This window comes from Argopecten irradians, chromosome 4 (assembly GCF_041381155.1).
Source record: "Argopecten irradians isolate NY chromosome 4, Ai_NY, whole genome shotgun sequence".
NCBI classification, from domain to species: Eukaryota; Metazoa; Mollusca; class Bivalvia; order Pectinida; family Pectinidae; genus Argopecten; species Argopecten irradians.
The window spans coordinates 39,667,309-39,684,531 of NC_091137.1; the positions used below are offsets into that span (position 1 = coordinate 39,667,309).

Here is a 17,223-nt window from a genome sequence, read left to right on the forward strand (position 1 = left end):
CATATTTTGAATATAAAGTTTCAGAATTGCACTGCCTAAAATTCTGAATATCTATGCATAGAGGCACGAAGCAAAGAAAAGGATGGGGGTCTAGGGGCCGCCTAGAACGAATAATACGTACCCGCCTACTATGGCCTTTAGGCCGGGTACGAAATTGGTCCCTATGTATCGTTAATTGTTTCCCTTTCTCCTTCTATTTTTTTCTTTCTTCCTTATTTTCCTTCCTTCCCCTCTACCTTTTTCCCTTCTTTTTCCTTTTTTCTTTTCTTTTACTCTCTCCTATTTTAGGGGGGGGGGGGGGCGTACGCCGGGTCCGCCCCCCCTTGGATCCGCGCCTGTACTTCATGCAAAGTGAGTGGTAGACATGTATAAAAATCACTCCACCATCCGGAATACATTGGTTTCGAGATGGCAAAAATTGGTTGGAGTCCGATTAATTAATGCAACCTTTCTCCGTCAGTACTCTGGTAGATTAGCATAACATTTAGGCTAATAAACTCTGTTCAGTGTGTATACCCATATATGACAGTGTCAGAAACGATGACTGACTGATAGAGATGGCCTTATGGTGTTTATAACGTCGGTTTCACGAAAGCAACAGTCGCTGAATGTGGGAGTAATCGTATCTAAACGTCGTCACATTACTACTTGTATCTCAAAACCGCAATATTACGCCCGTCATAAGCACGTGTATGCACGGTGACACCGTTTAGCATCAAACTCGATACATTCAATATTACAATAATTATTCAATATTATCCGACGTAATGAATGAATAATTATTAGACTTTATCAATTCATTTGCGTTTTCCCATTTTTCGCTGGACAGAGAAATCATGTTTTCTTTATCAAACATTCTTAAAATGTGATTTCGAAATCTAATTTTCGAATCGCTCCAACATCACATGATTACGACATCAAACATTTCTTCTGATACTTAACGTTATACGTGTATTTTGCCATCCATACAAATACCTAAGATAGACTGCTAATATAGTGAGATACATTTACGGCGTGTATGGACTTCCATATCAAGGTGGTTGCGCAGAGGTCATCAGGAAAAGGGGGATGGGTGAAGTGTGAGTAATACCGAGACTGACTTGGTCATTTTCCGTCATACTGGACATTCACTCTGGAGTTTCCGGCGAATGTTTTCCGAAAAGATAACGCAGTTCATGGACGAACAATACTCCGGTTAAAAATGGCATCCAGAGAAAAAGTCAAAATCAAGTAACAGACTATCACTTAAAATTGGAATACACCGTGTCTGGCCAGGAGTACTTGAAAAATTGATGTCTCCAGACAAAATAGACGTGAAATTTAACACAATTAAAATAGAAAACGGGATTGAAGCCAATTGGATACCTTAAAACAATTCAATTATATTCTGCACGGAATATTTCATGAACGTTAATACAGAAAGCGAAGGCGTCGCGACAGAAGCATGTATGAAAGGATAGTCAAGTGTTCAAGATAGCTGGTTGTTACTTTGGAGCCATCATCATGGATGTTTGTGCCATTTCAGGTGTGTTTGTCATATTTTTTGGCACAAATTGCTTAGCAACGAATACAACGTATATTGATGATATATCAATGGAAACGGACCATGTCTCCATGGATACCAATATGACACTTCAGGACGTGGTGTCGGAGTTGCATGCACTGAAGCTTCAGGTTTTCCGAAACAAGAAACTCATGCATGATGAGATCACCAATGTTCTGAATAAAAGTCATGAACTTTTGCACAAGGACGGACACCTTAAGGTAAAATCCAACCGGAAACAACTCCGACAGATAATAAATCACATGCGCAGACTCAGTTTAGACATCCGGCAACTCCATTACCAGACTATTTACATGAAGAAAGGATTTGAAATCTCGCTCAATAACACTAAAACTAACTTTGGTGACAAGTTTGATGGCGTCATTGGTTCGATGTCCAATATGTCGGACGTCATGGATGTTATGACGTCACGTGTTGGTGCTTTGGAGGAAGGCATGAGGAATGCTGGGATAACGGTGCCAACAAAAGGTATATAAATATATACCAACACAAATTAACTTTGGTATTTGTAATTATTTTATAAAAGTTAAATATTTTTTATTTTATTGAATATTGAAATTGCATGCTCTGATCATGACTCAAACAGACGTAAACATTCAATTTCAATGTCAAAATCTCTCTTGGTACAAGAAATACAATTACGTTGTGCCTATGGTACATGATCTAACTCTGGTTACAGAGCCAGTTTTGGCCATGCGAGCGATCAGTCCTGTAGTGACCACTGTCCGTGGACAGACGGCCGTGCTGAGGTGTGTTTGGAGTGTGGACGGAGTTGACCAACCCAATATTTCTATCTCCTGGTCAAAGGCGGACGGGGTAGGTGTTTAAATGTCATTTTATTACTCAAATTGATTAAGTACATTAATTTTATTTGCATGACAACTTGGCTTGTATAAAATAAACCATGCATAGGAATAACTTTCTGATGTATAATTAATCGTATATTAATTAGTCACTCCTAAATAGTATTCTACAGTAGAGCGGAAACTTTTTCTGCGTCTGGAATACTTAGTCTTGAAGGATATTTGATCAAATTGTTTTTACTTATATCGCCAATAACTAGACAAGAACCAAAAGGGCCATTTATGTTTAAATAATAAGACCAGATTTTCTTATATCGTTAGGTTTTGTCTCGCGTCGTGGGAGACATAACTGAAAATCGTGAGACTCCCGCCAAAATCGTGAGAGTTGGCAACTTTTTACTACGTTTTACTCTTTTAAATTGTGTATAAATGAAGTGTTGATTAACTAGAAATTTCTTTAATCTGGAAGAAGTATATCAATAAATACTGTCACAGTAAATCGCCTTTTGAATTTTATTTCCGGTTAAATGTGCTGCAGCATAACTTACATTAGAATTTTGTGAACATGAAATTGATAGATATGATAAATAAATATTTTAAAATGAGCGTATACATTATTAAAATGTATGACAGGTGCTGCCACTTGAGAATGTAACAGAGAATGGAAATTTGATAATACGTGACGTTGACTACAATGACAGTGGAATTTACTTATGTCGTCATAGCGAACGTAGCGATGACGTCACGCCGACCTCTGTTGAACTTATCGTGAAAGGTAGGACCTAGCAAATTGATTAACCTTGCTTATTAATTAAGTCGGTGTAAAGATTGTAAAATATATTAGAAGCTATTGTTTTCCTAGTCAATATTTTGTATTTATTTAATGAATTTTGGTACAAATTATGGAAGGTAATTTTGGCTCATATTCCATTGTAAGCTCTTACCGAAAATGTTTTGACCAAACTTTTACCATAATTTTAACCATTTTATCTAGTGCCCACCCTAACGATGAAGGTCCAGCGACAGGACATCGCAGTCTACCGCGGTAGTAAGGCCGTTCTAGAGTGTGAGATCACAGGGGACGTCATGCTCACTGCTCCGGTATACTGGACACGGTCAAACGGCGTAAGTATGACGTCACAAGAGGTCTAAACGACCTTACACTTGCATCTCTTACATACTGTATGGTATACTAGAATTCTTATGTATGTCATATACTATACAGTATAATGCTTTCAAGACGTCATGTTCACACATTATCACTATAACCAAACTTATAATCTTACCAAGTGCAGTTGGCGTTGTTCAGTGCATGAACTGTCATTCGCTTATTTTGACGTCATTATCAGCGATCACGGACTATAGCTGTTGTAATGTTTCTTCCGTCCTTGACGATAATGATTTTTGATCTCTCGAGATTTTATAATAAAATTTTTATCAAATGTAAATTTAAACATTAAATTATATTCAGTGGGCAATATGGGAGTATGAATGGCGGCAAATTCAACTTGAAGCGCTAGAGGGCTTTATTAATCTACCGTTGTCCAGTTGGTTTTATTGTGTCGCCTGCAACGCAAGTGCAACACATAGGTATCACTGTGTCAGCGTCTGTGTCGGTGTCGGCGTCCGGAAAAATGTTTCCGTGCGATAACTTAAGTATTTATCGTCCGATTTCAACCAAACTTGGTATGTTGCTTTATATCAATAAGATCTCGGATGAGTTCGATATTGGTCAAAATCCGTCAATATTTGCAAGAGTTAAAGGACTTTGAAATCGTCAAAACTATGGTGGCTGATTACGGCCATCTCGTGTTGTTGTGTTGTCGCATGTCGTGTTGTCACCTTGTCGAGTTGTCGCCGTCTCAAACTGCGACAACCCGAGATTTAACGGTTAAAATGTCGACTAGTCGCGTTTTCGAGCCGCGACAAGTCGACAACACGACAACACGACAAGTCGACAACACGACAAGTCGACATTTCAAACACGCTAATTAGCGCGTACAGAATCTCGTGTTGTCGCGGTAAAATGTCGACTTGTCGTGTTGTCGAGTTGTCGACTTGTCGTGTTGTCGAGTTGTCGACTTGTCGCCTTCCTGTTACACATGCGCAAACAATGGATAACACTCGCCATATTGGATTGCTAATGAAAATAATTGTGTGCATGTGTTTGTAGCTATATGAAGATATTTGATAGCAATTTCTTTACCGAGAGTTGTCAAAGTATTTTTTTCTGAACTATGAATTTCAATAATTTGTTTATTATATTATAATCGTGTAATAATGGTCTGGTCACGCCGTCTGATTAGTACGCAGTGATCGTCATCTGTTAATTTTAAGGTCACTTGAACCGCTAAGGCCTAATAGTTCGAAGGCCCGTTAATCCGAAAATTAGAAAATATTGCAATTTTAAGGTGGCATATGACTGCCATCGATTTGTCGACTTACGACTTAATAATGTCGACATCGTTAAGGCATTAAGTCGATATCATATCGATAGATGTCGACATAAAACAGAAGAATATGTCGACTTACCACATGTACATGCCCACATAATGATTCCAAGATATTTATGTAGACAGTCGGTAACTCGGCGATTAATGTGTTTATACTCGGGTGTGACACCGACTTGTCAGTTATTGATGTCGACATCTAAACTAAAAGATGTCGACATCTGGTCTTGAAAGTGGAAATCAAAGGCCAACCTTTCATAAAGCACTGTGTATATGCAGCAAAAGCCATACAGCAGAGATCGACGTTGATTGTTAATTAAAGTTTTTATTTATTTGATTTAAAAAAAAAAACACCAAAAATTGTGATCCTGCACATCCCGGCCATGAAACTGTAGCCTGCGTGTACGTAGCTGTTAGCCCGAGCTAAGGAAGTGTACAACGAATTATTAATATATATAACCGTGTGTTGAAAATTCGTTTCAAAGCTGTGTGTGTGTTTTGTTGATTGCCATTCGTACCAAGTCCATGTAGTACATACCGTACTATACTATATTAAAAGAATGAATGAAAAAAAAAAAAATTATGTTGTATTTTCTTGTGAATCCCGAAAAATACCAGTTACGTAATTTAAAAGCCATAAAGGTCACAGTACAGGTACACAATACACATTGGGAAACCAGCTTTACTTGTTAGCTTGGCCTGTCCATATTATATATATTTATACATAAATATTTACATCCGTCGATACACTTATATAAAGGCACAACGAATTTTTGTTACGGTCTCAATGGTCAGATACAACCTTTGGGCTAAAAATCCTCCAGGGACGCGGCTTTAAACTCCCAACTCGCGATACATCTGCATCTATTTTTCGTAGTAAAAACATGCATTCTTTGTAGTCAAACGTAGTAAAAAAAAAAAGTCACGTGCTTGTACCACATTCATGCCATCGGCCGGAATATACAATTGTATTATGGGTAACTAGTGATCACGTGATTTTGTGTTTACTTCCAAATATGGTGATAGTTTGCTTGCCATTTCTTCGGGAAATTGATTTATTTGAAAATATTTAGACTCCAAAATGCTATTAATATTGTCATGCATATCATTTTGACTTGCACATATGCACTGTTTTACTATAAATAATGAACTGAAATGAGTTGTAAAACTGCCATTTTCCCCGTTTTGTAAATAAATGATACAATACGAATTGACCAATTCAATAGGTCTAACCGTCTAATCTAAAATCAGCGAAGATCGGCTACTCCCGGCTAAATTCGTAGAATTCTAAATTTATATTTATATATATTATTACCTGCTTTAGGGTTCAGAACATATACATATAACACAGAGAAAATAAGATCTTCTTCAAAAGGCCTAATTATGTATAAATACCAGGTCAGAGAAATCACTCTATTTGGAAGTAAACACACACTCATGTGATCACTAGTTACCCACTAATACAATTCCATATTTATTTCAGCCAATGGCATGAATGAGGTATAATCACGTGACTTGTTTTACTACGTTTTACTACAAAGAACGCGTGTTTTGTACCATTATGGGGGAAATCCTCCGCGGATCGTGGTTTCATTTCCACCATTTGAAGTTGTTAGCAATACTATCATATCATAGTTTATTTTCCATATTATTTCCAAACAAATAGTATAAGCTTCCGCATAGCCCCACTTAGCTTTTTGGGAATTCTAATTATAAATACATACATGTATGTACACATATACTAAGAAAACACGGGCTTATGTGCTTACATGGCAGCTTCCCGCCTGGTAAATTTGGGACCTATCGGGACCTAAACTCATTATGCTTCGGTAGGTTCCGTACGAAAATGTATCATTTTGTTTGTCAGAATAACTCTTCATATAGATTCCATGGATAAATACCATCCATTTGCCTAACGTAGCCCTTTGAAATTTCCGATTGAAAAATTTATGTCTCTAGCCGCCATGTAAGTATGTGTGCAGTAGATTTGTTTTGTCGGCGTTGATTGGCTCTCGAAAATTAATTGACCAATCAACGCCGAGAAAACAAATGTACTACACACATATCAACATGACGGCTAGAGACACAATTTTTCAATTGGAAATTTCAAAAGGCTGTATTGAGCAAATGGATGGTATATAGATAAACACTAACATACCGGTAAGTTTGTTTTTCACCAAACTTTAATTCCTATGAAGCTGAAATGTTGACATGCAGTGGTTTTTGAGCTACCCATTAGAGCCCTGGCGTGTTTATCGGAGGACACCACAGTGTCCGACCAGTTGAAATCTGGCTGTTTTCCGATGTTTCTGTATACCTAGTGACATTTATACGGCGTGATTTATATTGTATCATATACCAAATTAAAGATAAATTATCTGGCTTGTCGATTGAGAGTATTCCTATTATCATGTTCTATACGGTTGGATAATAATCATACTTTTTCTGAAATTGGGTAGTGTTATATGGCCGGCCGAGTTATAGACCTTGACCCAGTATTATATACTTATACTTATATTAGAAACGAGCACCTGTGGTCAGAATAACTCTTCATAGATTGAAAGGTCTCAAGGCCCTCTACCAATAATTGTGAATTTCATGGCCCTGGGGTCTCGGAATTTCTCCAGGGGATAGGGTCTGTACCATAGTTTATATAGGGAAACACATTTATGAGCATTATTTGCTCAATTTTCATAGAAACAGATACAAATGAATCAAATACTCTTCATATATTAAAAGGTTAAATGGGTATCATCACTGGCTGATTTCATGGGCCTGATAGGCCAAATATATGGTGCTTATATACAGTGTATGTATTTGTTTCATTCTTTATCCGAACTCGGGTGACCAATCAGAAAAAAAAACATGCATGGCTGACAGGTGGCTATGTGTTTTGTTATTCCTGCTATATAGACTTCATTTTTAGTTTTTCCCATGTTATAAAACATTTTCCAAGATGAAAGAAAAAGGTAAAGAACAACAGAAATAGAGAAAAGATCCATCTTTTATTGGCATGATTTACATCAGTCAGTAATGGGTACCAAGTTCATTAAACTTTTTAAATGTGCAACTGCAGGGGCGTAGGAAGAAAAGGGTCCTCCTGCACATTTTTCGTACTTCATTTTAGAAAATTTTGCCGCTTTGCGGCGCATTTCCTAAAAGTTCAAGCACGTAATGTTCAAACCTTTAATAATAAAAAATTAAATACACATGAACTAGACTAAAAAATGTCCATCAACGGGGTTCTACTATTTCAAAAATGTTTCTTAAAATATTTTTAGCTCACCTGGTCCGAAGGACCAAGGTGAGCTTATGCCATACCGTGGCGTCCGGCGTCCGTCGTCCGTCGTCCGTCGTCCGTCGTCCGTCGTCCGTCCGTCCGTCCGTCCGTCAACAATCGACTTCTTCTCCATAACCGCTGGTCGGATTTCAACAAAATTTGACTGGTAGCATCCTTATGGGCTACTAACTGAAAATTGTACAAATGATGGGGCTGACCCCCCAGGGGCCTGAGAGGCGGGGCCAAAAGGGGTCAATTTGGCTATTTCCATATAAACGACTTCTTCTCTGAAACCAAGCATGGGATAGCACCCATAATGCAATGGTAGCATCCTTATAGGGTGGGGATTCAAAATTGTACAAATGATGGGGCTGACCCCCCGGGGGCCTGAGGGGCGGGGTCAAATGGGGTCAATTTGGCTATTTCCATATAAACGACTTCTTCTCTGAAACTAAGCATGGGATAGCACCCATAATGCAATGGTAGCATCCTTATAGGGTGGGGATTCAAAATTGTACAAATGATGGGGCTGACCCCCCGGGGGCCTGAGGGGCGGGGTCAAATGGGGTCAATTTGGCTATTTCCATATAAACGACTTCTTCTCTGAAACTAAGCATGAGATAGCACTCATAATGCAATGGTAGTATCGTTATAGGGTAGGGATTAAAAATTGTACAAATGATGTGGCTGACCCCCCGGGGGCCTGAGGGGCGGGGTCAAATGGGGTCAATTTGGCTATTTCCATATAAACGACTTCTTCTCTGAAACCAAGCATTGGATAGCACCCATAATGCAATGGTAGCATCCTTATAGGGTGGGGATTCAAAATTGTACAAATGATGGGGCTGACCCCCCGGGGGCCTGAGGGGCGGGGTCAAATGGGGTCAATTTGGCTATTTCCATATAAACGACTTCTTCTCTGAAACTAAGCATGAGATAGCACTCATAATGCAATGGTAGTATCTTTATAGGTTGGGGATTCAAAATTGTACAAATGATGTGGCTGACCCCCGGGGGGCCTGAGGGGCGGGGTCAAAAGGGTTCAATTTGGCTATTTCCATATAAACGACTTCTTCTCTGAAACCAAGCATGGGATAGCACCCATAATGCAATGGTAGCATCCTTATAGGATGGGGATTCAAAATTGTACAAATGATGGGGCTGACCCCCAGGGGGCCTGAGGGGCGGGGTCAAAAGGGGCCAATTTGGCTATTTCCATATAAACGACTTCTTCTCTGAAACTAAGCATGGTATAGCACCCATAATGCAATGGTAGCATCTTTATAGGGTGGGGATTCAAAATTGTGCAAATGATGGGGCTGACCCCCAGGGGGCCTGAGGGGCGGGGTCGAAAGTGGCCAATTTGGCTCTTTCCATATAAACGACTTCTTCTCTGAAACTAAGCACGGTATAGCACCCATAATACAATGGTAGTATCCTTATAGTGTGGGGATTCAAAATTGTGCAAATGATAGGGCTAACCCCCCGGGGGCCTGAGGGGCGGGGTCCCAAAAGTGGTCAATTTCCATATAAATGACTTTTTCTCTGCAACTTAACATGGGATTACGCTCATAATGCATAATGGTTACATCCTTATATGTCTAAGCAAGACAATTAAATCAATTCATTATTTTATTAGTTAAACAACAATGTGCTGATGGTGTGAAGTCGTATGTTCAGATCGAGCAGGGTTGCATAATGATATGACGACATTCACAATTATAATTTCTAAATGCAGGTAAATGTAAATCGAAAAATTACCACGTTAAGAACGCATTAAAATCCTCAAAATACACCGTAAAACTCATCTTGGCCATTCCAAATCGTAATATTTTTCGCGGGGGAGACCCCCGGACCCCCAGAACACCAAAGTCTCGCGCATTCGGCGCTCGCAAAATCATCAAAATCGTAATTTTTTCCGGGGGAGATCCCCAGACCCCCAAAACACCAAAATCTCGCGCATTCGGCGTTCGCAAAATCATCAAAATACATCGTAAAAATTATCTCAGCCATTCTAAATCGTAATAATTTTTTTTCCAGGAGAGACCCCCGGACCTCCAAACACCAAAATCTCGACCCTTCGACGCTCGCACGCCATTTTGCATATTCATTAATTTCCTGTTAGCGTCGCCATTGATATGGATGTGAACAATGATTATATGTAATGATTTATGAGAAAAAGTATATAAAGTATATAATGGTTGTGTGTTGAATTAATCTCCCTCTGTGTGACCTATTGCAATTGTCTTTTGGCCGGCAACATCCAGTGTCTGTTGTAAACAATTTACAATCTTCTTAATAACCAAGAACCTCATACATGGACATGTTATTGGGCCATAGCATGCTGGGATGAAGGAATACAAAGTTTGTTCAAATCAATGATCTTGACCTATGTGCCAAGTCACAGGGCTGAGACATATTTATTTGTTTGTTTAAAAGCAAAACATTATTTATAACTGTGCATATCGGAATTTAGGTGACTGTTAGACATATATATCCTTATTGCCTTCTGCTCATTCTCAACTCTCATCCATTTGTAAACAATTCAAATTTTAACAAACTTCTTCTCCACAACACGGTTTTTCTCATTTTACAGCAAGTACAAAAACAACAACAATCAAATTACAATCATGAATATTTTGTATTGATATTATTTTTTTTGCAAATTTTCAGCAAAACAAACATGTTTCAAATTAAATTAATACACATATTTGATTAATATATTTGATCTGCATTCATTATTGAATTTAAAAAAAAAAATGAAAAAAATTCAAGTTTTAATCAAGGGAGATAAATCCGTTTTGAAGGATTTTCCACAAAGTGGAAAAGTTAAGATTAATCAGAGATTTACTATTTAAATCTCTGGATTAATTCACTTCCCATGCATTATTCAACCAAAATTTAGCCTGGTACATTAACACAAATTTATTAGATGAAGTAATTGTCGAGTATATATACATGAACTTTGACATCTGCCATGGCACAACATGTAATCTTCAATTTATCAATGTTTCACAATCAAAGTCTACTCTAAGCCTTCTGTTTCAAATGGTGGAAATGAAACCACGATCCGCGGAGGATTTCCCCCATAATGGTACAAAACACGCGTTCTTTGTAGTAAAACGTAGTAAAACAAGTCACGTGATTATACCTCATTCATGCCATAGGCCGAAATAAATATGGAATTGTATTAGTAGGTAAATAGTGATCACATGAGTGTGTGTTTACTTCCAAATAGAGTGATTTCTCTGATCTGGTATTTATACATAATTAGGCCTTTTGAAGAAGATCTTATTTTCTCTGTGTTATATGTATATGTTCTGAACCCTAAAGCAGGTAATAATACATATAAATATAAATTTAGAATTCTACGAATTTAGCCGGGAGTAGCCGATCTTCGCTGATCCTAGATTAGACGGTTAGACCTATTGAATTGGTCAATTCGCATTATATCATTTATTTACAAAACGTGGAAATGACAGTTTTATAACTCATTTCAGTTCATTATTTATAGTAAAATAATACATATGTGCAAGTCAAAATGATATGCATGCAATATTAATAACATTTTGGAGTCTAAATATTTTCAAATAAATCAATTTCTCCGAAGAAATGGCAAGCAAACTATCACCATATTTGGAAGTAAACACAAAATCACGTGATCACTAGTTACCCATAATACAATTGTATATTCCGGCCAATGGCATGAATGAGGTATAAGCACGTGACTTTTTTTTACTACGTTTTTACTACAAAAAATAGATGCAGATACAATGTATATCCCGAGTTTGGAGCTAAAACCGCGTCCCGCGGGAGGATTTTTAGCCCAAAGGTTGAATCTGGCCATTAAGACCGTAACAAAAATTCGTTGTGCCTTTATTTAAGTGTATCGAGGGATGTAAATATTTATGTATACATGTATATATGGACAGGGCAAGCTAACAAGTAAAGCTGGTTTCCAAATGGGTATTGTGTATCTGTACTGTGACCTTTTTGGCTTTTAAATTACGTAACTGGTATTTTTCGTGATTCGCAAAAAAATGAAATCTTGAAAAAATCATTGTAATATAGTATAGTACGGTATGTACCACATGGACTTGGTACGAATGCTAATCCACAAAGCACAAACACAGCTTTTAAACGAATTTTCAACCCACGGTTATATATATGAATAAATGATTATGGCCAAGAAGATGGAAATTTGTTGTACAAAGCAGAGTCCTTTTGCACTCTAACTTCCTCAGCTCGGACTAACAGTTACAATGTGTACATACACGCAGGCTTCAGCTGCATGGCCGGGATGTGCAGGATCACATTTTTTAATTTTGAAATCAAATAAATAAAAACTTTTCTGAATTAACAAAATCAACGTCGAACTCTGCTGTATGGTGCCTTGCTGCATATACACAGTGCCCTATGAAAGGGTGGCCTTTGATTTCCACTTTCAAGACCAGATGTCGACGTCTTTTAGTTTAGATGTCGACATCAATAACTGACAAGTCGGTGTCAGTCGACATATTCTTCTGTTTATGTCGACATCTTCCGATATGAACGCGACAAGTCGACATTTTAACTGTTAAATCTCGGGTTGTCGCAGTTTGAGACCGCGACAACTCGACAAGGCGACAACACGACAAGGCGACAACACAACAACACGAGATGGCCGTAATCAGCCACCATACAAAACAGATAAATCAATGGTTTCTGCTCGATAACTTTCATATTTATTGTCTGATTTTAACTAAAGGTGTGTTGCTTCATATTAATGAGGTCTTTGATGGGTTTGATACCGGTCAAAATCCGTCAATATCTGCGGGAGTGACGGAACTTTAAAATCGTCAAGACAGATAAATCCATGGTTACCGCTCGATACCTTTAGTATTTATTTCCACTTTAGTATTTATTCCCAATTTCAACCTTTGGTATATTGCTTTATATCAATAAGATCTCGGATTGGTTTGATACTGGTCAAAATCCGTTAATATTTCCAAGAGTTACGGGGCTTTAAAATCGTCAAAAGAGACAATTTCGTGGTTTCCGTGCGAAAACTTTGCTTATTTATTATTATATAATCCAATATTTGCTAGAGTTACGAGACTTGATAACATCACTTAGTTATCTGCTATGTAGGCGACACACCCACTTCCATAGAATTCTAGTATTTATGATTAAAATTTTTCATTTTCACTGTAACCCCACTATGTAACCTTACAAAACGCAGTTGGCATTATTCAACTCATGAAGTGCCATCTGATTATTTTACTTCATTATCATTGTGACGTCACAATTGTCGTCATTATTCATTACAATTTCAAAATTTCTCTAGATTTTATTATAAAATTGTTATCAAATGTAAAAATAAGCATTAAACTTCGAATGCCAACTGGACAATAGCTAATTCAACAAAATAGCACTGGAACGCTTCAATCAATTTGTGTAATACTAACATTATACAGACAGTTAATGAATTTGGTTCTGTCACAGGTACTTCCACCTCAGTCCTTCATAAATGACGACAAACTGGTCATATATGACGTGACGATGAGGGATGCTGGGACGTATGTCTGTGACGTCAACATAACGGAAATGGTAGTGAACCCAGGCGTCATCAGACTCCAGGTGAAAAAAGGTCATCTATCTTTTCGTAACTCAGTTTTTATGTCATTATGCAAAATGTACCAACATGTTAATAAAGGAATATTTAGTTAGAAAACATTCGAATTTACGAATACTGAAGTCTGGTTGGGGAAATCAATCTTTGATCAACAATATGTATCTTCAAATCTATCGGGAACAGTCTTTCTGTAAGAACTATCAACTTTGAAATGCACTGTCCGCTCAGCCAATCAAATTGCAGATAAAATCAATGCCTGTGAAATGATGGCGCTGTAATTGTCTACACCCAATATCATAGAAACGGAATGTTGGTTTTGATCAAACAGATGCTTTGGCCATAGGCGTTTGGCTCTATCGACATTTCTCTCTATATATATTTACATTTACATGTCACTTTTAATATGTATTTACATTAACTTGTTACTTCTACTATATAAACTAACCAAGGCAAAGTGAAGGATATGACGGTATAACTGACACCCAAAATGTGACTATTATGACGTCACTAATGTTAACGTGGTGACGTCAACTGAGCACCGTCAAAATGGCTGTTCCATCTCGGTTTTCCTGGTCTAGCTTATACAGTTTTAATACAGAGACCACAAAATGAGTTGATAATGTAAATATAAGCATTAAACTATCTTCCTATGGCATCTATAATTTATATAGATGCCAGAGCTAGCACGCATTATGAAGATTGTCTGCAAAGCTCTGGCATATATATAGACCATAGATGGCACTGGAAGATATAGTTTAATGCTTAAATATATATATGTAATGCTGACACAGAATTACATAGATATAGAGAGAAAACTGACACAGTATTACATATATAGAGAGATAAAACTGACACAGTATTACATATATATAGAGAGAAAACTGACACAGAATTACATAGATATAGAGAGAAAACTGACACAGTATTACATATATATAGAGAGGAAACTGACACAGTATTACATATATAGAGAAAAAGATGTTTAGAGCCAAACGCCTGTGCTTTGGCCATAATGAAGACACATTGTACACATATTAGAATGTTTTTTAAAACATTTTCCAACAACACTAACAATTTTATATAGCTTACGGGAAATATTTTTTTTTATTGAGAAACATTACATGAGTATATTTTTCATCACGATGAATACCTTGGGGTACGTTTACGTTCATATAGACCAAGTATACTCGTATGTGCTATGTCGTTATCTAATTATAGATTTCTGGAAACATTTTACTGTCAGTTAAGTACTAGTATCGCTGCTATAAGCTATGCACCTCTTTCAGAATCCATGGTGCGTGTCCGATTGGTAGGGGGTACAGGTTTGTTTGAGGGACGTGTAGAGGTACTGTACCGGAACCGATGGGGGACCGTATGTGATGATGGCTGGGACGATGAGGATGCTAAGGTCGTTTGTCGAATGGCGGGCTTCACGTAAGTAACTTCTCCCCATTGACTGAAATTTCAGATTTGGCAGCCTTCTACAGCGATTTAACAATGATGTTTACCGACATGATAATATCAGACACTTAACAATGTCACTTTCACCAATGGTTTCCACAGGGCTGGCGGTGTCGCCAAATCAAAAGCTTATTTCGGAACCGGAAGTGGAGCCATCTGGTTGGACGATGTGAACTGTACGGGAGAGGAAGACACTCTGGAGGAATGTATCTCCAATCCATGGGGAGATCACTCGTGTTACCATCAAGAGGACGCTGGGGTCATCTGTTATGTGGATCTACCATTCTGTACGTACCTATCGATAAGTCAGTAAATGTAAATCTGTGATTAAAATGCTATTAATGGCAAGGTATTTATTTCTAAATTGTGATGTGCTAATCTTTATTTCCTACAGTTCCTATTGTGTGACGACCACAGGACAGCATACGACTGATATCAACATTGGATAGCCTTTTTGACCATATACATACATATTTCAAATTCGGATTCATTTTTAGGTCATATGACCTGAGAAAGGTCAGGGTGACCTATAGGCATGTGCCTCGCCAGTGGTTGTGCTTCGTCCACCTTTCCACTTTTGAACTTCCCATTCAATTGAGCTTTTCTCAGTAACAGAAATGCCCAAGGTTCTTATTTGTTTCGCAATGTACTAATTTGAGATAAATGAGATAAATGTGAATGTTTGGCCTGTAGTTGGAGGGTTGCGGTTGTCTGGTGGACGACTGCCAGGTGAAGGTCGTGTGGAGATGAACCGGATGGGGATCTGGGGCGCCATCTGTGATGACGGATGGGACGACAGGGACGCCACCGTGGTGTGTCGCATGATGGGTTTGTAAGTATCACGTGACATGCAAATGAACGAAATCAAGGCTATTACATCATTTTCGAAGATTGTCGATAATATCATCCCCACAAAGTTAAAATTTAAGTCGAATCTTGACAAGACGATGAATTGCTGGAGAAAATGATTAATTACTATTATAATAATTAATATTTTTAATTAATTTCGCCAACTTATTGTCAGCCTTGTCAATAGAGATCAGCCAATTGACAAAGAAATTATACTTGTAAATGTTAATTGTATTAAGAGCAGTCTTATTAACCAAGACAGTCTTCAGATCATACAAAGGTGTTCGCCTCCAAGATGAAATTTGCCTTTAATGAAAACTACATATGTTTGTTATGTATAAGCCATAATTATGTCAATAATATTTTATGGAAATGACACATGTAGTATATCATCTACAATGAAATTAATGTTGCAGTAACTTCGGCGGGTTCCGGAATAGACCAGGAGTCTATGGCATCGCGGAAAGACCAGCCTGGATGACCAATGTCCGTTGTTATGGAGACGAACCGGACATTTTCCAGTGTGGACATCGTGGCTGGGGTCCCCATGAGTGTCCCAATGAAAACCATGCCACGGTTACATGTGCTTGATTCTGCGTGTGTTTCTTTGACACAATTACATGCTCTGTATTTCTCCATGGAAACTAAACGATTTGAATTATTGTTGTGATGCATGCTTTAGGTCAACTTAGTTAGTTCCCCTTTGTCGTAAATGTACGAAAATACCTTATGCTGTATATTTTACAGCACATTATGACGTCAAATATTTACTATGTGATCATAGTGATTGTTTCAGAAGAAATGAAGACTAGTTGGTTGCCATAAAATATACTTATAATATAATATCTCCTCATTGCACTCTTTTTTTTGTATTTCAATTTGGTATCCTGGTATCAGTTCAAAATCAATTATCATTTTAATCATAAACTCTGAACCGTAACCATGCATACTTCCAAACGTTTTTTTCCATCTACAAAGATGATTTATAAGCTAAATATGAAACAGAACTCCAGCCTTTGTCATTATCAATAAGTTATAGTATGCAGATAGAGTTTGTATCAGATGTTACCAATTTTGTTTGAATATTAATGTGTGTATGCATTAATTACATATTGCATCTTGTAAAGTGAAATAAGATGTTGAAGTTAAATAAAAATTTCCAGTGATTTGTATGTTTTGGTTTAAAGTTATATGTGCCGAAT

General features: G+C 37.6%; 1 protein-coding gene across 1 annotated transcript; it reads left to right on the forward strand.

The window, feature by feature from the left end:
• Window positions 1–473: 473 nt before the first annotated feature.
• Window positions 474–17,193, forward strand: LOC138321625 (uncharacterized). Its single transcript, XM_069265421.1, has 9 exons — window positions 474–2,032; window positions 2,244–2,380; window positions 3,001–3,142; window positions 3,362–3,492; window positions 13,582–13,726; window positions 14,998–15,145; window positions 15,275–15,459; window positions 15,866–16,004; window positions 16,438–17,193. Exons 1-9 carry the CDS (start codon window positions 1,504–1,506, stop codon window positions 16,610–16,612), a joined length of 1,731 nt encoding a protein of 576 aa, XP_069121522.1. The 5' UTR covers window positions 474–1,503; the 3' UTR covers window positions 16,613–17,193.
• Window positions 17,194–17,223: the final 30 nt, after the last annotated feature.

What these genes read in the sequence shown, in the direction of transcription:
- LOC138321625 (XM_069265421.1), top strand. Translation starts at nt 1,504, where the DNA reads ATGGATGTTTGTGCCATTTCAGGTGTGTTTGTCATATTTTTTGGCACA. An exon ending in TGTCGAATGGCGGGCTTCAC is followed by an intron (nt 15,146 to 15,274) that starts GTAAGTAACTTC and finishes TGGTTTCCACAG; the next exon opens with GGCTGGCGGTGTCGCCAAAT. An exon ending in GTGTGTCGCATGATGGGTTT is followed by an intron (nt 16,005 to 16,437) that starts GTAAGTATCACG and finishes TTAATGTTGCAG; the next exon opens with TAACTTCGGCGGGTTCCGGA.